At 38.6% G+C, this 25,350-nt stretch overlaps 1 protein-coding gene across 4 annotated transcripts in view; it reads right to left on the bottom strand.

Annotated features, from left to right (window-relative positions):
* Positions 1-5,692: 5,692 nt before the first annotated feature.
* Positions 5,693-25,350, bottom strand: part of SLC39A14 (solute carrier family 39 member 14) — a 77,601-nt gene continuing 57,943 nt past the window's right edge. For all 4 annotated transcript variants that reach the window (XM_031950875.1, XM_031950874.1, XM_031950877.1 and 1 more), the window contains 8 exons: positions 21,910-22,182; positions 18,440-18,626; positions 14,376-14,545; positions 12,594-12,716; positions 11,556-11,744; positions 11,198-11,405; positions 9,888-10,072; positions 5,693-8,902 (listed from right to left, as the gene is read on the bottom strand). In XM_031950875.1, coding sequence (XP_031806735.1) covers positions 8,756-8,902; positions 9,888-10,072; positions 11,198-11,405; positions 11,556-11,744; positions 12,594-12,716; positions 14,376-14,545; positions 18,440-18,626; positions 21,910-22,167 — 1,467 coding nt within the window. In that variant the 5' untranslated portion in view covers positions 22,168-22,182 and the 3' untranslated portion in view covers positions 5,693-8,755. The remainder of the gene's footprint in view (positions 8,903-9,887; positions 10,073-11,197; positions 11,406-11,555; positions 11,745-12,593; positions 12,717-14,375; positions 14,546-18,439; positions 18,627-21,909; positions 22,183-25,350) is intronic.

Below are 25,350 nucleotides of genomic sequence, written 5' to 3'. Positions count from 1 at the left end.
AGGCAAGAGAAAGTACTAGATGGTGAGATCTACCTTGCCACAGGGTGCAGGTACCAGTGCCAAATGACAATTCTTTTGCTCACTACTCAGTACTGAGTCACTGATTTAGGGCATCTTGAGGAAAGGTATTAGGTATGGCATTTCAGAGTTAAAGACAAATTTCTTTACTCTGGGCTCTTTGTCTTGAGCAGGCAGCAAATTCAGTAGCAAGCAATAGCTAGCTGTGTGGCTCTGACCACTAGAGTGTACAAGGGTCTAAATTCCTAGTTTAAAACCCAGTCTAAAGTTTGCAGAGGAATAAACACAGTACTCATACTAGATCACAAGAAAACCTATACTTCTGTTCATCTAAATCAGAACTTTCCAACTTCCTGTTAATAGCTGGATCTAGCAGCTCAAAGCCCTGTTGCTCAAAACTAAATCCACGTCAGAAACCTGCAGAGTTCAGATCAGAGGTACTAGTGATCAGATTTTACCCAGGAATAGACTGCTTTTGGAGGGTTGCTTTGAAAGCAGAAGCAGGACCAGCCCAGACATTTCTCCAGAAGTGTGTAGAACCTGACCCGAACATAAAATCTGATATTAGGAAGTAGTCTGGAAGAATGAGCAAACAAAAATATAAAAGTAATTCAACCATAAAAAACTGTTATGGTAATAGGAATGCTCAAAATACAAACTCAGAATATAGTACTCCAAAATCGCAAGCAAAATCTCAAAATAGCTTAGCATAACTAGAATTCTTAAAAGGTAAAGAGTTGAAAAAAGTTGAAAAGGTCTTAAAAATGAAATATGAGTGCTTGAAGAAAAAAGTAGAAAAGTGAAAATTCTAGCTCTGAATGGGAGCTAGAATGCATTTCCAACAGGAAATGCCCAAATCATGCCCAAAGAGCAAATTCCTGAAAAGTAGAATGGACTAAATAGAAGTTCTCCTATAAAAAAGAAATATTAAAAACAAAAGATTTTAAAAAGAAAAACATAAAATAGAAATAAAATTCACTGGTCACCCCTTGAAATAAATTCTAAAATGGAAACTCACAGGAGCATCAGAGCCCAAATCCAGAGTTTCCAGATTGAAGGAAAAAAATACTGCAAGTAACCAGAAATAAAGAATTTAAGTAGCAAGGAACTACAGTTAGAAATACACACAATTTAGCAGCCATCACTATAGAGGAACATATATTGGAATAAGATACTCCAGAAGATAAAATATATAGGCATACAAGCAAACACTGATAATGAAAGAGGACTTTGAAGCATGACATTTTTAAAAAAGGATTAGAGCTGTGTAAAAATTTTAAAACACAAGACTCAGGATAAATATGAAAAGATAGCATGTGAATAAATAATCACAAGTGACTAAACAAAGATAAACTGGTACTTGTGATGATACTTGTACCTGTGAACTAAATCATTTTCAAGGGTCATAGAAGCAGGCTAAGTCAGAAGGTCTGGGAGTTGTTATGTCTAGATGATCTTAAAAAATAGAATGGAAAGGGAGAAGAAGAATACACTGGCATGGGAAGAAGGGAGAGAAATTAGGGCAAATTATTTCACATAATTAGGGTGCTGAAATATCTAAAAACAGGGAAGAAAAGGTAGAGGAAACACACTTGAACCTTAATTTCAACTAGTTAGAGGAAAGAATAATAATATATATAACAATACACACACAGAGATAGAGAAATACATTTCATGCAACAGGGAAACAGGAGAGAATGAAGAAAAGAAGGAATGAGAGATTAGGTTAAAGAAGGAATTAGACCTAAAAAAAATAAACTCAAAAAATGTACAAAATATTTGTAGTTTTATTTTGGATTTTGTTGGGAGGCAGTGGCAAAGAATTGGAAACCAATAGAGTGCACACAAATTGGGAAAAGACCGAAAAAGTTAAAGTATATGTGATAGGGAGTATTACTGTTTTGTAAAGGGATAGTTTCACAGAAATCCAGGAAGACTTCTATGAACTGTTGCAGAATGAAGAAGAACAGAACCAGGAGAATAATTTGTACAATGAGAGCAATATTAGAAAGACAAAACAAACTTTGAAAGATTTAGGAACTCTAATGAATTTAATAACCAGTCATGATTCTGGAATATTTGTGATGAAATACATAACTAACTAGCACCTAATTGAGAGGTAAATATGAGACATTTTTTGAAATGTGGCTAGTGTGAAAATTTAGGAGTTTTGTTTTTCTTTTTTGATTGGAGTGATTGATTGGGAGGGAGAAAAGGTGGATTTTTGCTTATTGAAATAAAAGTTTCATTAGAAAGCAACACACATGAATATAAACAGGGAAAGACAAAGCAATTCAACATAAAGCAGATTTAGAATAATACATACTATAAGTAAAAACAACAAAATCTAAGAAAATTCACCAAAATGATTGGAAGGGGACACAAGTATAAATCTAGATAGTATTTTGTTAAAAGACATTAAATGTATAAATTAACCTTAAATTCTAGGTGATTTGGAATTTTTATGCATAATTTGAAAATATTTTGAAGTTGTAAATGTAATAAAATATATTTACATAAAATTATTTTAAGAAAAAGATTATTCAATACTACCAAGACTACAAGAAACTTAAATCTTTCATATGAATTAAGAGCAGAGAGTAGCTTCCAGAAAATAGCATGAGGATACTTTTCCCTTGACTAAGACATTAGTGCATCACCCTTGTTTCTGAAATGGCTATTAACTTGTTACAATAGTCTATTGGTTACAATAGTCTTGCCTTACTCCAGCCTGTCTTTCTCTCATCTGTCAAACTGATTTTCCTAAAGTATAAATCTGACATCATTTCTACAACTACTCTGCTGCCCCTTGATAGATGACATTGTGGATAGCGTGCTTGCCTTGGAGAGAGGAATGAATACCTGAGTAAACCTGACTTCAGACACTAGCTAGTGACTTTAAACAACCTCTTAACTTCTGCCTTAGTTTCCTCACCTGTAAAATGGACATCATAGCACTGACCTCATAAGATTGTTGTAAAAATCAAATGAGAGATATGTACAGGGAGATAACTTGTAGCACAGTGCCTAACATATGGTAGATGCTTATTCCTCTTCCTTCCCTATTCAGTCAGCTCCAGTGGTTACCTGTAACTTCCAAAATCAAATATAAAATCTCTTTTAAAGTCCTCCATAACATAGATCTTCCATACTTTTTCAGTCTTTTTACACCTTATTCTTTCCTGCCTTCAATTACTCATTCATTCATTGACACTGACTTTATTGATATAATTGACAGAAGAAAAACTCTCATCTCCTGACTGGTGTTCTCACTGGCTTTCTTAGATGCCTGAAATATTCAGCTTCCTGACTTCCCTGACTTCAAGTCTTAGCTAAAATTCTACCTTCTCCAAGCCTTTCTTCATTTCCATCTTAATACTTGTGACTTCCTATGGCTGATTATGGCTAATTTATTGTGTATAGATAGGTAACTGCTTGTTGTTACCTCAGGTCCAATAGGGGATTCCTAGAGATAAGGGACAGTATTTTACATTCCTTTGTATTTCTAGTGATTGGTGTCTGGCATATAGTAGGCTTTAGCCTTATTTCTCTGCAGAGAAAAGGAATATATACTCAGAAAGAAGAGGAACAGGGATTTAAATGAGAGAATTTTGATTTGCACATCTTGGCCATCACATCTTTGCAGCATATAGAACAGTATCAATGACTAATGACAATTGGCATTTTACCTAATGTAAGAGAGAGGGAGGGAAGGAGGGAGGGAGAGGGAGGGAGGGAGGGAGGGAGGGGGGGGGAGAGAGAGAGAGAGAGAGAGAGAGAGAGAGAGAGAGAGAGTGAGAGAGTGTGAGTTAATCAGTTCCTCCTGAATCTACAATTTGAATCATCCTATTAGTATTTCTTCTTAAATAGCCAGATTTGATCATGATCACAAAGTGAACTTAAGTCTACAAAACATTTAAAGATCTTCACTACCTGGCCCTTCTCTACCTTTCTATTCTTCTTACACTTCATTCTTTTTCTATATAATCTACAATCTAAGTTATTTTAGTTCACCAAGCATTTATATGCTGATTATGTGCCAGGCACTTTGCTAAGCATTGAAGATTCAAAGAAAAGTAAAAATAGGCTCTACACTAAAATCACATTTTAATGCAGAAGACAACACATCTTAAGATTAAGAATGTAACTTAGAAAAGAATGAAAATATACCTGGCCTGGGCTTATTCCTTAAAATGGAAATTATAGAAAGAACCAGTCAGAGATGGAGGGTATTTTCATTATCACAACTTGTAGAAGAGGCCTTCCCAGATCCATTCCTTCCTTCTCCATCTCCAGCAGAAATTATCTCCAATTCACTTTGGATATATTTTGTATGTAAACAATTATTTGAATGTTGTCTCTCAATCAGATTGTAAGATCCCTGTTTTTGCCTTTCTTGTATCTTTACTGCTTAGCCCAAAACCTCTCAAGTAGTTAAGGCTTAATAAATACTTGTGAATGGCTGATGGGAGTGTAATAATTTATGAGTAAATCTTTCACTTATTGGGAAATCATTCAGAATCCTGATGATGGAACAATCAGTATTTTTTATAGCAAAATATAGCACATTTTATAAGCAGGTATTTGGTTTTGGAAACACCAAAAAATTTGTCATTTGGAAAAATGTATACCTGGTATGGCATATATATGTGGATTCACTGTTCTTCAAATTTTTTAAAATTTTTTTTGTGTGTGTGAGGGAGAGGCAAAGATTTGAGAAAATTCTTGTAACTAGGTTGGTTTGTTGGTGTATTTCTGTGTTTCAAAATTGTTTCATAAAAGTAACTTTTTAAATTAAAAATATTTTCTTTCCATTATCAAGAAAAAAACCAAAATTTAAAATCCCTAAATATGCAGTTAAAGAAATTCCCTCACTAGCCATGTCCAAGAAAATGTATGTCTCATTCTAAATTTTGTCACAACTTCATCATCTGTCCTCTGGAATCTTGGTTGGTCATTGTTTTGATCAGTTCTGGTTCTGCTCACTTTATCGAAGTTTACTTTGCAAGATCTTTTCAGATTTCTCTGTACCTTTTGTCAAAATAATATTCCATTATAATCATGCATTACTGCCATGATTTATTCAGCCATTCTCCAATTGATGTATACCCTGTTTCTAATTCATTGACATTATGGAGAGAGTTGTGATAGATATTTTTGTACAGATATGCCCTTTTTCTCTTTCAGAACCTTGCATTCATCATCAGTGTATGATGAAGACAAATCAACATAGGGATAGATTCCAGTTCTGATTTTAAGTCTTTTGGAACTTGGACTCAAAAAGGAGATGGACGAATGCTTCCTCCACCCCCCTTTTAGAAGGGAAGTCTAGGTGATTGCATTTAATAACATCAGATGTGTTGACTGGTTTTGCTGATTTTTACTTTTTTTGCTTTGCAGAGAGAAAATAGTGATAGTTACTTTAGGAAATCTTATTAAACTCTATTGCCAACTTCAATGACACTATGAGATACTGGATACTCTTTTAAAATGATTATGCTGCCCATTTTCAGAATGGGTAAGAAACCACAGGACCCAGTTTGAATTAACTCAACTCCACTTCTTGGGGGAAAAAAAAAGCTGTATACACTTGTGCCACCTTGTGTTTAAAAACTTCCATTACTCCATAGGTTGGCTTAGTCTTGTACAATTTGGCAACAGACCACGTTTAGGATTCTCAGTCATTACAGAATATAAATTTATTTATAGAATCTTACAAATAAAATGGTTACAGTCCACATGACAATAAATTTTTGGGTTTTGTTTTTTTCTAACACCTGAGATTTTAAAAAGAATACTGTGATGGAATTGTAGAACTTTAAAAAGAAATGAATAATAAAAACTCAATTTAATTGACTTCCCCTTTTGCATACCATCAATGCAATGTGTACTGCTAAGTAAAATAATAGAGTGCCTCTTCAAATTGCCATCTTGAGACCACTATGTTAGTAGAAGATGATGCATTTAAATATAGACCATAGAAAAAGTAGACTGAAGGGGCTTCTTATGAGCTCAGTATGAAGAGCAAATAAAGGTTGATGTGTCAATACTCTAAGCATTCAAATGGTAACTTCTCTAGACACTCTAACCCCCCAACCAAGCTCTTAACTCTGAAAAAGCTGAGAATAATCCTACTAACCAAGGGAAAGCTGCCTCCCCTCAAAGTGGGAGGGAATTCTTTATATGGTCTAACTCTTCTGCCCTGGAAGAGAAGCACTAAACTCAGCACTTTCTTCTTCCCCTATCTCAACCCTCCTCTATTTCAAATAGGAAAACGGAGCTAGCCCATAGAAGCAGTAAAATGGGGGTGCAGATGGTAGAGATAGAGTGTAATTCCAGGTACCTATATAGCAAATTGCTCTAAAAGTACAATTCAACAGTTAATACTGCGGTGGAGGGAATGCATATTAAAATATCACTGAGTTATCCACCAATAGCAGCCATATTTTCAGCATATGAGGCAGGTCTGTTACTAATGGCAGCTTTTAATCAGTTGCGATAATATTCGAAGTCTCTTCCCCTTTGCTATAACTGACCTCTTCTCTATTTTACATTGTAATGTGAACTTTCTTGAGGCAGCTATGGGAAAAGGCAAAGAAAGTTCTTAAGATGTATGCAAGGCAGAAAAAATGCCATATTTTTAAAAATGTTTCAGATTTTTAAGTGATTTAAAATAATTTTTCTACCACTGAACAATTCTCCTAAATCAGGAAGCCATTCACCCTAAACTGATATTCTCTTCTAAAGCCAAGAATTTAGTACTGTTTTGGAAAGGCAGAATCCTTTGGAAGAGACTTAACATATTTTAATATAAATGTGAGCTAAGAAAAATAAAGGTTTTCTGGTTCTCCTGTATAAGAGAATGATCTACAGTAGATTTGGTTTCTCCAGCTCCTGGGGAAAAAGGAAACAAAAGAATTGGCTTAAAATAAAAGAAAGATAGGTTCCAAAGTCCAAGGAAACAGCTCTTTGGTACAAATGAGCCTTAATTCTGATGAAAATTGCATATCCCACAATCCTTAATCACAAAATTTCTCCTTATATAGCCCAACCTCAGCCTACCTAAGGCAACAAGCAAAACAAAGAGGGAAAACTCTTATCAGTGAGTGAATTATCGGCATTTTCCTCATTTTTTTCCTACATGAAAATGACATGAGGAAAGTTCCCCAAGGGATCAAAAAGAAAAAAGAAAAAAGATGCTGTTTTTAACTAATAAATGATGGAGGGTGTTGCAGTACCTTTTCTTACAGATCAGCCCTATCCTCATTTGCAGACTTGAGAAGAAAAAACAAACCTCATAGATGCTAGCAATGGACTACCAACCTTCCCAGTTAAGTAAATGAGTATTAGCCAAGACAGCCCCTGGGTTGCAACAGTGAGGCACTGCCTAAATGGCTTCCAGGGATCTCCACTGCCCAAGTGGCTGAAGAATTAGACATTATCAATATGATAATAATAAATCAATTCACCTAGTGAACTTGGGGAACAGCTATCCCTTGAAGCCAAAGTTCTAACCATACCATCACATTCCCTAGGGCTGGGCTCTAGCTTCATCAGGTACATCCATCTTCTTTAGAAAGTTGGTATTATCAAGGACCAATCACACTACTGTCTCCCTTTTGTTTTTCTTGGAAAGCATTACAATAGGGAGTGCTATTATAAGCTAATTCACAGTATAGTCTTTAAGTCCTCTAAGTTGCTTAAACCAAAGTCTTCTGACCTCAAGGTTCGCCATGTCTTCACAGCACTATTTTCCTCTTAGTACATTCTGAATCTTGGCCAGCCCCACTCTTCTCCCATTTGTCCCCCCCTTTATTTGCCTCTGTGGTAGAGGTCTTGACTTGGGGAAAAGATGTGTTTGGTCTCCTCTCTAACAAAGCAGCTTGAATACTTCAGAGAGATGCTTCTAAAGAGGCAAGAAGAACCTCCTGGAAGCTACAGGAATCCCTTACCTCCAATCTCTGGAGAAAAGAGGAGGCTGAAACAGTAATAGTTATGTCTGTTGTTTAACTAGCTTGAAAGAGAGGAAAAGTCATGACATGCTGGGGATGCCTGTAGAAGCTCAACCAACAACAGTCCCTCAGTAAGAGGAGGCCATCATCACTGCAAAAGAAATGTGGCTTTGTCTTTTTTCTCATTTTTGCCCTTATTCTCCTCACTCGATAGAGCCTTCTTTTTAAACATCATTTGCCCCATTTCCCTTTGAAAAGCATGAGGCAAATAAAGAAACTCTGAAGGGATGAGATGGATCCTTTCTCTATATGAAAGGTGAACTTTTCTCAAAAGGGGACATGGTGAGGTCCAGATGCATCTGCTAATAGCAAGTAATAACAACCAGTTATAGTTTGTGTTAACAGAATCAAGGACATGTGCTGGATCACAGAGGAAATGGGTTCTGGAGTTTGTTGGTACCACTGCCAGCAGTGCTTGTTCCTGGAAAAACGGCAGAAAATAGCCAAAGAGAGAAGCTGGGTCTTTCTTCCATGTTGTTTTCAGTGTCCAGTTTTTGAGAAGAGAGCAGGCAGAGGGGTGGGAGGCACTACCTAGCAACCAGTTACTAGGGAAGTTTATTCTAGGATAGTGTTTTTAAGAGATCTGACATTTAGATGAGGGAATAGCCTTTAGCAGAAATGCCTCTTCTGTCGTGCTTTGTTGAAATTGTCCTCAGACCAGTGCTGTGTGTTGACAGGGTACCCCAGTGAGTTCCACTGCCAGACCTACTATTTATAGCATGGCACTATCCTATTTGAATTTGCCCCGAGTACATGGTAAGAACTAGCATGATGGTGAAGCCTGTGAGCAGACCCAGATTCTGGATGATAAAGGGAATGAGGATGCTGCCACTCCTTTCTTCTTCTTGACAAACTTCATTCATCTCTGGGAACTGAGAAAAAAATGAATAAAAGAATGAAAGTTCTGGCCTTCCATACCTTCCTGTTAACCCAGCCCAGGTCCCAGCAAATTCTGAAGGCTGCTACAATTCCCATGTGAAAGAAAAGAAGGCAACTGCAGCAGCAGCCGCAGCAGGTAAAAACGTTTATTTGTTTTTTTAATGAGGCAATTGCGGTTAAGTGACTTATCCAGGGTCACAAACCTATTAAGTGTCCAGTATCCAAAATCCCCCTGACTCCAGGACTGATGCCCTATCCTTTACATCACTTAGGTGACCCCCCTTCCACAAAAGCATTTAATAGTCACATGCAGCCATCTTTTCTTCATGGCAATTACATCTTTGGAGTGACAGGAAATAAGGTTCCATTCCTACTAGCTATTGAACTCTGGTTGAAAATCAGCCTTTCACACAGAAACAACACTTTTTTTTTTAATGTACACAGTATAGCCATGTCTTGGTCTGTCTCCAGAATGCAGTCAGCAGTAGTGTGGGCTATAACTTAAGCAACTCAAGCTTACTTAAGTAAGCTATATGTGACAAGTATATATTTGTGTCTGTGGCCATTTGTGGCTTGGAGAAAGGAAGCCAGGTTTTCACTAGCTCTTACCCTAAGCCTCACACTATTGGTGGGGATTGAGCTACTTGGGGCCATCTGCAGCCTTCAGGAATGATGGAAATCAAGCCACATGGAACAAGCTGTTAGCAGATTTAGAGATGCAGTTGCACCTCATGTGACTGTGGACCACGATGGTCCACCATTCATGATTTCCTGTGAAAACTGACCTATAATCTGTAATAGTCATTAAATCAGGGCCCTGATGAAATGTGATCATAGTAATAGAACATTTATAGAGCACTTTAAGATTTGCATGGTGCTGTTTATACGTTATTTCATTTGATGAGTTGCTCACAACACAGTATGTTCTTGGTAGGCCTTCTCATGCAAAGAGTGTAAGGGCCAGTATTGAAGACTTACCATATCAGCCAGCGCAATATAGAGAAACATTCCCCCAGCGAGAGCAAAGATCCAATTGGCAGAAAAGTGACTGCCAGCCAAAATCCCGAAGGCCAGACCCAGGTAGCAGCAGCAGGCAGAAAGGAAGTTGAAGAAGAGAGCCTGTTGGATACTCATTCCAGCATTTAGAAGAATGACAAAATCTCCTAAAAAGGTAAGCAAAGGTAGTAGGAAAAAAAAATTAAGATTAAGATTTGAAAGATGACACAAAGTTATGGAAGATGGAAAAAGTTTGGAGGGATAAACTTTCAAAGACAAAGTTCATGGATAATCAAGGATTACTCAAAAGTTATAAAATAAATGACAGTAAAAGCAAATATATCCATAGGCTTTGGAGCTGCCTATAATTGGGAAAATTGGCCAAATGTCCAAAGCCTGGTATCAGAAACTAATTCCCATGAATAATAAAGACATGAAAACTATAATTGGCTTTAATTTTTGTCTTGGAGACAAGCAAAATGTATAAGTCCATCTCAGTCCTTGTTTCCTTTTTTTCTGGCTCACATTTTAGCAGCTAGCTGGCTTCACAGAAGCTCCAACTTAAGACTTCTGACAGTTTTTTATTGTGCTCAGTCATAAATGTAATGAGCATAGGATATATTAACCTCTTTTAAAATGCCATATTAATATTATAAAGATGTATAATTTCATCAGCGTGGGCAGTGAGTGAACTGACAAAGCTACTAATTCTTTCTTGCCTTGGTAGGTGGTTTACATGACCTGCTGAGGATGAAAAATAATTCAATCATCTGGTCATGAGTGATGACCCTCTTTGCATTAATGAGCCTGGGCCTATAGCAACTAATAGGCAGCCCATGGCTGGGTGCATTCTGGATTGGTAAGACCTATCAAAGCTTCCTCTCCATGGGCAGAGTCTTCAAGAATGGGGGTCATCTCCACACCACAAGTAGAGTAGTAGAATAGAGGCTTTTCCTTCATAATCATGTTAAATGGGAGAATAAGGAAAGAAAGAAAATCTTGTATGGTCTCTATTCAAAGTTGGAGAATCTTGCAAGAGGCAGTGCTAAATTTCAAACCAAATTAGTTTTTAATTCAATTCAATAAAATTATTAAGCACCTGCTATGTGTAAAGTACTATGGTAGCTCGTGGGAATACAAAGATAAAACTAAAACAATGCCTGTCCTTAAGGAACTTACATTCTACAAATGAAAAAATACAAAAAGTATTTTTGTGGAATTGTAAGTAGGGATGTATAGTTCTCATAAAGGGTACATGTATAAGCAATACAATCAATAAGGCTCCTACATACCCAATTCATGTGGAAACTCCTCACAGAGAATTGCCACTGAGGTGCTGATGCCTTGGAAAACAGACACAGTAAATGAGGCGCCAATGGCCAAGCCATCAATAAAGTTGTGGAGGCCATCACTCAGGGTGATCATCCAGGCCAATGTGCCAATGTCAGAGTAGTGGACACCTTTTATCCAATAACATGCACTCTGGGATGCCTGTAGATCCTGTAAGAGAACCAATTTCCCCCCCACCCCCAACCAATAAGAATATTAGAGAAGAGAGCTTTTCCTACAAAGGATTAGAGAACCACACGCCCAGAGCTCTATCACTAATTGTATAGTTTCCTTAAGTTCATTAGATGAAGACCCACATACCTGGACAGACAAAGAGCCTACAATAACCTTCTCGTCTATCCCTGGGGTCTTGTCTTCCAGATCCCTATTCAGGTGCTGTGGTATCATGTGATCTAGGTCTCCATTCTGCAACTTCTCAGTCACTCCCTCTTCCTGGTCCTTCTTAGAAGGAAGAGTCTCTGAAACATAATGACTATGCCCATGGTGATGCTAGAGGAACAGGAAAATAAAGAACACATGATAGTCACTAAAAGTGAGGAATTTCTCCTTATTGTCCATAAAATAAAGATGTGTCTATTAAGCATCAACTATGCATAAGATGTTTTTTTCTTGGTACCATGGGACATGGAGCTCATACTTAGGTATTTAAAATTTAATTGGGAAGACTTATTGTACAAGATAATAAAAAAGATCATGAGGCAGTATGAAATATGACTATAAGATGAACTTGCATTTAAAAATATATATCCAAATTTATAACATCCCCAAAAGCCTTAAATATCATCATCCCTCCTCCCATTCAAGATATCATCTTAGGAAGCTATATTTATGTATACCTAATTTTAACAAGACCAACGTTACTCAAAACTCTTAGAACTCTTCTTCTAGAAGTCTTTAAACCAATTATATATAATTTAGTTAATTACAATAAATTAACAAGCCATGCCAGAAAATCAATTTCATCATTTTATCGTCATATTTCAAACATTATTATTCTACATCTCAACCCATGTAGGTAAAACCCTGAGTATAACTGCTATTTGGAAATAGAATAAGACTAAAAAAATGTTAATATATTCATGTTATTGAACTAGAGCTGTCAGCTTGGGCCAATCACTATTTAATTTAGATCTCCTTCAAATTCCCTCCCACTGCTGCTGCTGCTGGTGGTGGTAGTGGTGGTGATGATGGTGAGGCGTAGACATACTTTAAAATACCATGAGAGGAATGTGAAAGTTCAACGTGGTGGACTTATGGTAAGAACATAAAATAAGTAAAAATTATTTGAGAGAAGAACCTTGTTAGGAGAGATTCCTTTGCCAGCCCCTTCAGCCTCACCTCGTCTTTCTGTTTGAGAAGCATTTTCAAAATCTTCTCTGTGAAGAAGAAGAGGTAAAAGCCTCCAAATACCACTGCCGATTTTGAGACATAATAATCTTCTAGAGGGTTGAATCCAAAAGCCTGTAGACCCATAACAAAAGAGTGATTTTACAGCAATGTAAAACTACCAAACTACACACAGAGGAGTTTCATTGACACAAGACTGTTAGGTCTGTTCAGAGATGCTTTATGAGAAAAGTTCTCTTAAAGACATAGCTTATTTCTATATAAGAAAACAGGGAAACTGCAGGGTTGTGACCTTGGGCATAATACCACCATGGGCACCTAGTTTGGCAAAAAATGCTTTTAAAAAATATCTCACTATTTTTTTCCCTTCAAAGTACGTACTACTTGTCATCATTAAGCTCCTCCAATTAAGCAATCAACTCCATTTGACTGGAATGTCAACGTGTTGTCTTTTCTTCTTACTTAGAAAGTGTCCCTATTGAACTATCTGGGAATACAAAAGGAAATAATAAAAATCAGACTACCTATAAGAGGAAATCCATTTCCTCATTATTCCAGAAAACTTATAGCCCTTCCTAGGCACAAATGCACATAGCAGACAAATGAAAAACTAGACTACTAACTCTAGCACATTTCAGTATTTGTTTTCAGTTCTTCCTGCATTTTCCCATTTACACTAAGAAAGCAAGCAGAATCTGATGGAAAGAAGACAAGACTAGAAGTCAGGAAATGTAAACAGGTTCATTATATCTTGTTGACTTACTGGATGTTCTCAGGAGACACACCTTTTATCTGAGTTTCCCTAAAAGGCAGGAGCAATTCCCAGTCTTTTTCCAATAACATCATTGTATATTAATAAGCCTGAACAGTCATTAAGTGACCTGGATGTACAGAATGGTTGTGGACAGAATGAAAAGTCATGTCACCAAAGAGAGCCAAATTAACTCAAAGACATGCTGAGTAAGATATAAGTGATTAATCTCTTCTTCAACATCAATAAGCTGTGGTCTGCAGTCATTGCACCAGGAAGGAGTCTAAATATCTAACTCTAAAAGGAGATTACCTGCCTTATCTCTCACAAGGTTGTTATAAACATCATGTGGAGAAAACAGGCATGAAAACACTTTGCTGAACAAATACAGATACGAAGTTGTATGATTCTGTGTCTGCCTTGGTTACTGCTAGGCCCAAATCTGTCAGAGACAACTGACTGAAAAAAATCTCATGAGCTGGAGAGGCAGGGTAAGATCTGGTTATACCAAAATCAAATCTCAGAAGCTGATAACCGAACTTTATAAATATTTGCAATTCCTCACTGTGGAGAGCATGCCAGATGTGCAAGGGGGCAAAGGTGCCACCAACACATGTAAATCCTGACCATGAATGACCTCATCTGGATCACCTTTGCTCTATATCCACCTTTCTAAACAAGAGAATGAAACTGCTAAGTAAGAAAGACCCAAATTCTGATGATCTCTCTCTTACTTCTTTACTACAGAAACCAAACAGAACGGAAACCAAAGAGACCTCTGAGTTGAGCTTACACTGTTAGGAACTGATTATTTGTGGTTGAAAGAGAACTCAGAGCTCAAGTAGGGGATCAAGGGAGAGCACCAAGAGATCTGATTCTATCAGATTGAGTCCTAATTCAGGCTAAAAGCAGGACTCAAGAGTTCTCTCCACACCTTCCATGAAAGTGGAAGGTTCCCCACTAGAGCCCACCCATCCACCCGAGACCAGACCTCCTCCCATGTGGGAAGGTCCTCGGCATACCTCAGGGATGAGCTGGAAGAGGGCATTGGAGTAGAGGGTTCCAATCGCCAGAGCTATGAAGTAGAGCAGCAGCCTCTTGTAAAAAGTCTTCTTCATGAAGGGCACCACGCTGGCCCCGACGAGGGAGCAGAGGGAAATGACGGTCACGCAGAGCAGACCGTATCCCCACACTGCAGTCGCGTGGCCAACCCCACCCAAGGGTTAAAGATGAAGGGAGAAGGCCCCAAAAGAATATAAACCCATAGTTTCAGAAGATTGAAAATGGGAAATGAAAGAGAAAGGGTTTGTTTGACATATGGAGAGGGACAGAGGAGTTTCATGGGAGGAGGGGGAGAGAGGAGAATCAAAGATGGGGGAGGAAATAGGGAGGGAGAGAGAAAACAGAATGTTTGTTAGTGATTTGAGTTAGAAAAAAATTTAATAAATTTATCAGATTGCAATGAGGAGTTTTAAGGCGGCCTTTGAGCTCTGTAGCTTAGGTTCCTGTTTCCTTCCAAGTGATTCTCGCAAAAGCTCTTACAATCACACCTGCCAATTTCTGAAGGATGAATAGTGTGGTTATATGTATCATGAGTCTTCTTTATGACCGAATACGTTTTTGGACCTAAAACCTCTTGCTTCTGCAGAAGCAAGGGCAGACAGAAGCAGGTAGAACTCCTGGTACTTTTGCTTGGTAAATTCAATCTCTAGTATATATTCAAACATATTACTATTATCTGATGGATAAGTAATGGCTAGTAAATACAAACAAAATTTGTAAGCATAGTAAGATGCAGGAATAAGAAGAGTAGACAAGGAATTAGGGCCTCTTCCCACATTAGTCAGAATCCTATATTCTAGACTTGGCTAGTTTTCTTTTTTGGAAGACCTAAATTTAGAAGACAGAGCTCTAGGACCGCCCAGATCATTGTACAATTTCTCCTTCAACATTTCCCAGTGTCACACATGTCCCAGTTCCTTCATAGACTCTGAGGTACAGCCACCACCTTAAATCAGGTTGTGTCAAAAACTGGTTGTTATCAGGATTCCAGAAAATGGTATCTGTGAACCATGACAGGAGTGGAGCATGTGCACAATCCTTTCATTTCCACTTAATTAGGTAAAAAAGGCATTTCAAATAAGAAAACAAAATCAAGCTTTTAGAACTGTAAAAACAATCACCCAAGGAGATGAGAATTGCCTAGGATGACAGTGGGGTAGAAAGGGAAATATTGGAAACATTTGATGAAGTCTTTTCAACTGGCATTGACCAAAACTGCCAAACCTTAGGTTAAACAGAAAAGCTTCATTAGTCTTTGTATCTTGGGTGGGCATATGAGAGATGCTACCCTATGTCTTTCTGTCTTCACTCTACTATAGGAATGGAAAGCCTTATAATTTTATAATCTAGGGGTTCAATTATGTTATAGGGACTTTAAATGGGAGGTTGGAAGAGTAGGCAATCTACAAAAGGCCTAAAGAGATGAAAGGGACTTTATAGGCCAAGCAGCTTTTAATTTTTCCCTGAGAAAAGGGACAAAACTTCACCTGCCCTTGACTCAAAACTGAGTTTCCTGGAATTACTGCATAGGGATTAACCCAAGGAAAAATTTATCTGATCACAGACCTCATTCTTAAAAGTAATAATGCAGATGTTCAGAGATTTCCAAATTCTCTTTGTCCAGGGCATGAAACTCTGTTACAAAGAGCAAGTAGGGGCCAGACTAGTCAATTAACAGTAAGCAAGCATTTATTAAGAACTTATTCCTCAAAAAAAAAAAAACAAAAAAAAAAAAACTTATTCCTCGCAGGCACTGTGCTTGGCATAGGCAGGAAAGCAGACTTTCCTTCCATTAGGAAGATCATCAAATTGGGTATCATTTTTGCAGTTCTTAAATCACATAATTAAAAAAATGAATGAACGATTCATAATTCACAAAAGCCCCAAAAAGCCATCAGGAAGCCAGTTATATCAGGAAAGTGTCAAGATGCAAGGTCTAGGTAGTCAGGTACTGCCAAAATAACTTTGAACTTTCCCTGTATTCTCTTTCTTGTATTCTCTCTGAATGCTTCAATTGAAGACCATAACTAGAAAATACCTTTTGTCCATTATTTCTTCCTTTCCAGATCCACATTTCATTTTTTTTTTTTTTTTTTTAGGATTCTTCCTTGTAGTCACCCTTACTCTCACACCAGGATCATGAATTAAGGGCTGTACTAAAGAACCAAGGGAACATATGACCTTAGTGGTTTACATTTACCTGAGGCAGGAAGTTTCCAGAAGTACCAGCTGCACTTTTAGTTCCCATAAGAGACTTTGAGGAATAGTAGATCCCAGGTATACCATAACGGGCCAGCCTGCCTCTTGATATATTTAAATACCTCAAAGGCAACTTGTTGGCTATAATTTGCAGAGGAGTTGTTGACGTGTATTAGAGGAAGGAATTTCCACAACTGGAGTTTTCTATGCTGATGAAATCACAGGACTGGACAAAAAAATTGATAAGCCAAAGTATATGGGAATTCCAAATAGAGGAAGGGGAGAGAAGGAATATGGAAGAACCTTGCATCTGACATTACCTGGAGAGACCAGAGGCAAACCTGGAAGCTTCCTGGGAGTGTGGAAAAATAAGAGAAGGTCCTAGAGATCCAACAGGAAGAAACATCTTTAATGTTGAGGCTCAGCACAAAAGAGAGATTTTATTTTCTGAACGGCGATTGGGTGAGTGAATGAGATGAAATGAAGAGGAAAAAAGCCAGCTAATGGAAATCCCAGCTGCCGACGCAAAGAGAAAACTGTATTTTGGTTTGTTTATTTTCTGGTCTACTACACCTCTGGGATCAGCTGGAAGAGTGAATTAGAGAGCAGCGTTCCAATGGACAAGGCGATGAAATAAGTGAGGACCCGGCTGAAAAAGGTCTTCTTGGTGCAGGGCAGGATGAACACTCCCAGGAGAGAAGCCAGGTTAATCAGGGACACACTGAGGAAACCAAAGCCCCACACTGTGGAGGAACAAGAACAGAGAGCAGCCCTGGTTACCAAGTACAGGGGCAATAGGTGGCAGAGGACTCTTGGGACTTCTCCTGGGGAGGAGGGCCCTGTCCAACACCCACATGTTTGTGGAGCCAACCGACCAACCCTTGAGTAAGACCTGCTCTGAGTTTAGACCTGTGGGAGAGGCAAAAAAGTCAAAGACACAGTGTCTCTACTTTCAAGGAGTTTACAGTCAACTTGGGGACTAAAGACATAAACACATGAAAAAAAATCAATATTAATACAAATTAATGAGAATTGTCATTGTGGAAGAGCTCTTAGTATGAGGAGTCTCCACCAAAGCAGACCACAACCAGTCCATGACTTGGGAAATAAACCCTTACAATTTGAACCTTAATAGTGAGTTAAAAGATAACAATAGACCATATGAGAGATATCACAAGGCAATATATGATTGTTGAGTAAGCCTGATGATGACTGATTTTAGAAGAGGGAAAGGCTGATGTGTGTGAGCTAGAGTGGTCAACGAAGGACAAGGTTGGCTGGAGTAGGAAGAGGACTTGAACTGGGCAGGATTTAGGTGAACAGAAAGGAATTTCCAAGAAGACATAAAGGGAAAGGGGAGGCCACAGAAGTCCAATGTGTTACCAGGGTACAACATGTAGTTTGGTGGAGAGTATTTGTGAGAGTCACTGGAGTTGAGCCTGGAAAGGAACAAAGGGGCCAGACTGTGGAAGGCCTTGAAGGAGAGCTTAGGCTGCTAGAAAGCCATTACTTTGTGGTTCATTGGTAAAGTCCAGCCAGATAGGAATAGTCAACTCTCAAGAAATTAAAGGCCTCAAACCAGGTTTATCATGTGATTTCAACAATCTGTTATGTCAAAATCGGGAAGAGAGAAGATGACTGGTGGACTAGTTGTTGCTCTCCCCATCATCTTACTTTGGGATAGACAGGCACTAGGAAGGGGAAAGACCAGCACCATCAGGAGACTCGCTAGGGCTGCACCCCCAGACCACCTCTGGTGGTACAACTGGAATGCTAGGGAAGCCTGAGGCTGCCTCAGACATGTTGCCTCTCACCAATTGCTTACCTTCTACTGCACTTGGTTTCCCTTCCTCTGTCTGCTCGTCCTCCTCATTCTCTTGGTTCTCCAAGGTGCAGGCTCGAGAGTCTAGCTGCTGCAAGATTGTGGGACAGAATTCCTGAAATTCAGATCTGCCGATCCTCGACTGCTCACTGAAATTATGGGCAGCAAAGAGGTCTGAAGAGCTAAAACACTGGGGAGAAAAGTGGGGTTGGGAGGAAAGACAAAATAAAAGCCCCTTTGAGTCCAAAAGCTTTGCTTTTTCTTTAAACAGAAACTTCACTCAGAGTTCTTTCAAAAAAATAAGAAGTTTCCCATTTTCAGAAAAGCTTAAAAATTTTTCAATTTCTTTTGTGATAAAATTGCTTTAAAAGCCCAGAACTCTCTTTCCTTCTAGAAGCCAATTGCATCCAGATGTCAGCTATGAATTGGTTCCCCATCCCATTTCCCACTTTCTTCTTATTTCTCCCACCCTTTTCATTAAAAAACAGCTAGGATGGGTCAAGGCTCACCATGACCTGGCCCCACCCATGTACAACCATTTCGGCTACAATGCTTGTCTGTTCCAACACAATTGAGCATTTTTTGAATGTCAAGTTTGCTTATACTCAATTTTGAGAAACAATTGAGAATACAGAAAATTACAGCATGTTTCACAATAACTCATAAGTTGCCACCCTTCTAACACCTACTACTATTGTTTCTGGCTTTTATGTTCACTTCTCCGCAGGAATGTGAATCTTCTATTATGATCCAATTCAATAAGCATAGGTGCCTACTATTCACAAAGCACTAGGGATACAAAATGAAAAACTACGCAGAGCTTGCTCATAATAATAGCAAACATTTATATAATTCTTTAAGTTTTGCTCCATGTGTTATCTCATTTTTTCATAAGAAATCTGAAGGTGAGATTATTATCTCCAATTTACAGATGGGAAAGCAGACTGGGAGAAGCTGAGTGATTTTCCTTGTATCACACAGCTATTATTTATATACTACATCACACAGCAAGATTTAAAGTCAAGAGCCCCACACTATCCACTACATTCCTTAGCTTCCTAAAGCTTACACTCTATGGTTTTAGAGAGAGAAAGCATCCACAGAGATAAACACACATTAAACAAGGTGAGGTGTGATGGCAGCAAAAGAAAGAATTAGGTCAGAAGGATCTTGAGAAAGGAGAGGACCCTCACTTCTGAGAGTGGGAATGAAGTATGTTCTAGAACGTAAAAGTCAGAGAAGTCTTCATAGCAAAGGTAGCACCAGAAAGAAGCCTCAAGTCACAAAATTGGCGAGTCAGCAGGGACAAGCCTAAGGCAATCCTCACCACGACTTACCCAATAAGCAGCATGGAAGAGGTGCCCAGCATCCAGAGCCACCCAGTTCGGCCCCCAAAGAGCCCAACCCCTCCAGCACCTCCCAGGCCCTCACAAGCTGGGGGCATCCCTGGTGCTCCCCTGAGCTCTGGCTAATGAACTGACCCTTACTATGGTGCAGCTGCAAACCCCATCCCCAAACATAGTCACCCTGCTCTTGAGAGGGCAAGAGAATTTCAATAGGCACAAGGGAGCAGCCTATCCCTTTTTGTGCCCTTTATAGGGCTGACCTGACCACTGCCATTTTTTACTTTTCTCCCTCCCTTCCCCCAGGAACATATCACATATTGTACAAGTGTGCCACAGTGGAAAACTTACTAGAATTGTAGTCAGGAGAGACCCGAGTTTGAATATTAACCTGACTGACTTTCTAGCTCAGTGGCCCTCTCTGATCTTTGTTTTCCTTATCTCTAAAATGAGTATCTGTAAAACCCATCTGAAGGGTTTTCTCTGAGGATCAATGACATACAAGTGGAAGTGTTGTGCAGACTCTCAAAGTACAGACTCCTTCCAGGAATAGAGATCAGTAACATCTGTAATTTACTTAGCTGGGACAATGAGATGGGAATCGATTTTCCTTGGTCATAAAACCAGGCTATATTGAAAGATATGATTCTAAAGTCAGGGCTCCAAGACTCCAAAGCTTTCTCTTTACCCAGCCCTCAAAGTGCCATATCAATCCTAGGTATCGTGAGCATTACTTCAATGCTCTCTATTGTTTCCCTGGCCTAGAATGGCTTTCCTTCTAAGGACTCAACTGTAGGGACTTCCTCTTCTTCCAAAGGCTCTTAGGAGGGCCATCTCCAGTCACCCTGATCTATGTCTGGCCGCTGAGACCTGAAGGACTCCAGAGGAGAAAGTGAGGTCCCTTCCTCCCTTAAGTCCAACTCACCTGCATGTCATGGCACCCCCCGCCCCCCAATGTCACAGTCCTCTTCAAGAACAAAGGACAAACAACAATAACAAGTCTCTCATAATCTGAACTGTTTCATTTAGCACTACTTCATATACTTCAGGTATTTCACAGGTGGTTAGTCTTGCTTTCCAAGCCTATCTAGGTTTACTCTTACGGGTAGGAGTTATATCATAACTCTTCTCACCCAACTTATTTCTCTGGATTTCTGATCCTCCCTCTTGCTTCCAAACAGCCCTCTCAACCTGGAGATCTCTCAGATGAGGCCCTCCTTTCTTCCCAGGTCACTATCTCAGGGGTAGGAGGGGAGGGTCTCACATGCTACACTTTGCTAACAACTCCAAACTTCTCTTTCTCTTCCTCCTTACTACTAAATAAGATCCCAAAACGGGCACATCCCCATCCCTCTACTTTCCAGCTTGCCTTTACATGCTGTCTGGCCCCAATAAGATGTACATTTCTCAAGGTAGGGACTATGCTCCTTCCCAAAGTCTGAATTCCTAGCATGTAGCAACAGTGTCTAGCACATAGTAAATGCATTGTAAACATTCCATCTCTCTTTCTATATTCTTTGTGCTAGGTATAGAGTTGCCATTGATTAGCTATGTGCCCTTGAACAAGCTGCTTTGTTTCTTAGATCTTTAACTGCTTCAGCTGTAAAATGGACTGGATCAGAGATTTTTAACCTGACCTCAATAAATTTATTTTGGCTTTTTTTCCTTAAAGTCTAATAACTATTTCACTATAATTGGTTTTCTTTTCATCCAATGTATTATTTGTTATATGCATTTATAAATATGATTCTGAGAAGTCCAAAAGCTTTACCAGACTGAGAGGGATCCATGACATAAAAACAATTAGGGATCCCTGAACAAGATAATCTCTGAGATCTCTTGTAATTCTGATGCTATAAAATTCTCTAAATTTAATCTTCCCCATTTACAAAATTCAAATGTTAAGCTATGATAGCCTAAAATTGCAATAAGACTTTTGTAATATCTTGTATTATACTGTTCTGAGGAGAATCCTTTGCAGACTTTAAAGGATTAGAGGAAAGTGAATTACTGTTACTATTAAGGCAATATTGCAGACTAGTAGTTCTGTGTTACAGACAAATAGATGAAGAATTAATCTTTTTGCCAGTTACTCCTTCCTATGTTGGATTAGACAGAAAGCACATTTACCCTAGAAAGATTCCTCTGTTCCAGCTTTGGCTGGGTAACATTGTCCCGTCCAACTCCCACGTTGAGGTGATTGAGCAGGATCTTCAGCTGTTGCAGGGTGAGGGTGTCTGCTTCACCATAGCGATGCATGAGTTCTTGAAGGAAGGAGGCAGCAGTGATGGCTGGTGGCCCAAGAGATGATGCATTTGATCTGGAAGCAATACCCAGGAAGCATAGTAGCGTCAACAGAAGACTTTGGGGTGCTTGGGATAGCTTCATGGTGACCAAACAAAGCTACAAGAAAGAAGAGTGAAGTAATAATGAGTTTCTGCCTTCCATATGCTAACAGACTGGCTTCCCTCTCAGTTTCTTTATTCTTCTTCCTCAGATTCAAAATCTGGATATCAATTCTGAGATTTTTTTAAGAGTCTGCTTTTAAGAATCAACATTTAATTTCTTACCTCCCCATCTCACCCATTACCAGGGAGAAAAACAACAATCTCTACTTAACAAATGGGATTATGGTGGGTCATTTCACTGATCATTGTTCTTAACTTTTTCAACACTGTTTGTCTCCACAATGTTGCTATTGTATAAATTATTTTCTTGGTTCTGTTCATTTTGCTCTGCGTAAGGTAAGTTCATCCAAAATTTCTCAGATATCTCTGAAACCATTGTTTTCATCGTTTCTTAAGGTACAATAGTATTTTATTCATCATCTTTGACTTTTCCTATTTTCTCATCAATAGTCAACAAGTCCCATCAATTCTACCTTATAAATGTCCTTTAGCTTCTTAATGCTTACTAACTATTCTTTCAGTCCCAAACTCCTCTACTTAGTTATTATAGTGCTTTAGAGGGATAGCCAGGTGTTGCCATAGATAGAGCATTGGCCCTGGAGTCAGGAGGACCTGCATTCAAATGTGACCTCAAGCACTAACTGGTTATGTGACTTTGGGCAAGCCACCAACCTTGACTACCTCCAAAATAAATTAAAAGTCTATTATTGTAGGCCCGGCCCTTCATTACCTATTTTTTCTTCATAACAATTCATAACACTTCATAACAATTTTTAGCACTCTAATGGAGGGAAACTGAGAAGGAAGGAAGATGGAGGAAACAGTATTATTGTCAGAAAATTGGGATATTGTAGCACAAAAAAATAAGAGAAGAAACCAGGCAATGCCATGTACAATGCTAAGATGATGATACATGAAAGGAATAGGCAGGTAAATTTTATAAACAAAACAATGTTTCAGTCACAACTGACTAAAAGTCCATTTTACTTAATGGTTGCTGATTATTATATATATAAAACATTATTATTAAAAAAGATCTCTTAAAAGCTACTCTCAATTATGTCTCTTGCACACATATTAAAATCAGAAAAGATTCCATTGCATAAAAACATCAGAGATAACTTTGATTATTAATATGAAATGAGTTCTAAAACAGGGAGGGCACATACTTGCAAAAGGCATTTGTGCATATAGTGGGCATCCAGTGCAGAGTCCAAATGGAAGAGGAGCTCTCTACAGATGATGAAGTCCTCCAAATACTTCTGTTTGCAAATGACACTGCCCCGATTGCATCAAACCCTGAAATACTCCTTGTTGTTTGTTGTTGTTTTTCCGTGATCCCATTTGGGATTTAGGGGCAAAGATACTGGAATGATTTGCCATTTCCTTCTTCAGCTCAGGTGAGAAAACTGAGGCAAACTGGGTTAAGTGATTTTCACAGGGTCACAGAGCCTAATAAGTGTCTGAGGCTGGATTTTAACTCAAGTTGTCTTGACTTCAGGCCTAGCATTCTAACCATCGTGCCACCTGACTGCCTCAATACTAAACAGCATACTTAAGGAAGATCCCTAACCACTTAAAAAATTAATTTGAAAATAAACTAAAATTTAATTTTAAAAAGTAAAAAGAAAAAAAAATATTGGGGCCTAACAGAGTCTATACACATAAAACCCAGTGGATGAAGAATGACTTGTCCAGACTAATATTTGGGTGGGTAGAAAACTCATGGAACTAATTATTGGTATATAAATCTTGTATAGAAAACTGCAGATGGTCAAAGGGATAGGTAGGCTCAGGAAATGGGAGAAAGAAGGTAGACTAAATTATATTTGTAATACTTTTCAGAGTTTACAAGGATCTAAGCTATTCCCTGAAAATAAAATCATGGAAAAAAATTCATTTTTAAATTCCAGTATTCCCTCAGTGATACTACATGGTTGAAGATCATGAAATGCCATCATCTCTTACGGGATTGTGGGGGAAAACTGTACCACTATTTCTAACAAAAAACTTTTTATTTCTTTAATAAACCCCTTAATTCCTTTTCAGAATCCACACCTTTTAAATTTATTTAGTCCTGAGAAATACACATTCTTAGAGGATGGCTTGGATTTCTGATGTGATCTTGGACAAGTCCAATGAGGGAATGAAATTAGCACCTTCAAATGCTAAGATCCCTATTTACTGTGATTCATTACAGAAAGCAATTTAAGTTCTAATACAGGGCAATAGCCCTGTAATATAAATAGTATTATTTATATCCCCATTTTACAGATGAAAAAACTGGATCTGAAGGAGGTCATATGACTGGCCAGATCACAGAAGTTGGGATATGTCAGCAAACTTTCCACTGAGTCAATTGGTGTCTACACTTTGTATAATTAAGCACAATAATGAAAATGAGTGACCAAGATGAGTAATACTACTGTGGGTCCAAACAGAGCTGTCATTATAAAGCCAAGAAAAGGAGAGGAGTCTTACCCCCAGTGACTCATAAACTGGCACAGAAAAAGATTCTCAGAGAGGAATTACTGCCAGATGCACTTTGAGCTGAAAGCAGCAGGACTGCCAGCTCCCAAGGTGACTACTCCGGAAGCCCATATTCCTAGGGCGGATAAATCCTGGTATGTTTAGCAAACATGCAGACACATAGCCACAGTCACAGACAGATACATGCACTCACTCACAGTCTTTCCTTTTCCTGGTCACACCAGCTATAAATACAGTTTCAACAGTTCTCTGTGTCTAGAAGCAAATGTAAGAAAAACTAGGCCATCCCATCCTCCCCTGCATGTTCCCCCCAGAACTTTCCAGCCAATGAGGGATTGAAGGATGAGGCCAGTGTTGAGCTGGATCTGGAGTCAGAAAGACCCCATTTCAAATCCCTCTTCAAATACTTCCTAGATGTGTAACTAGTTAATTTTTATTAGCCTGTTTCCTCAACTGTGAAACAGGAATAACAATAACAGTAAATCTCAGTTAATAACCTTATTTTGTGAGAATTTAGTGACTAATTCTGACTGTTCCTTCTTTAAGGACACTGGCACATTGACCTGGATGATCATCCTGAGTGATGGCCTCCACAACTTTATTGATAGCACAGTGGCACAGCAAGCCTTGGGTTAGTAAAACCTGAGTATAAATTTGGCTTTAGACGCTGACT

Source organism: Sarcophilus harrisii, chromosome 2, assembly GCF_902635505.1.
Source record: "Sarcophilus harrisii chromosome 2, mSarHar1.11, whole genome shotgun sequence".
In the NCBI taxonomy this organism is placed as follows: Eukaryota; Metazoa; Chordata; class Mammalia; order Dasyuromorphia; family Dasyuridae; genus Sarcophilus; species Sarcophilus harrisii.
The sequence above is the reverse complement of the archived record's forward strand: the minus strand, read 5'-3'. Positions and strand labels throughout refer to the sequence as shown.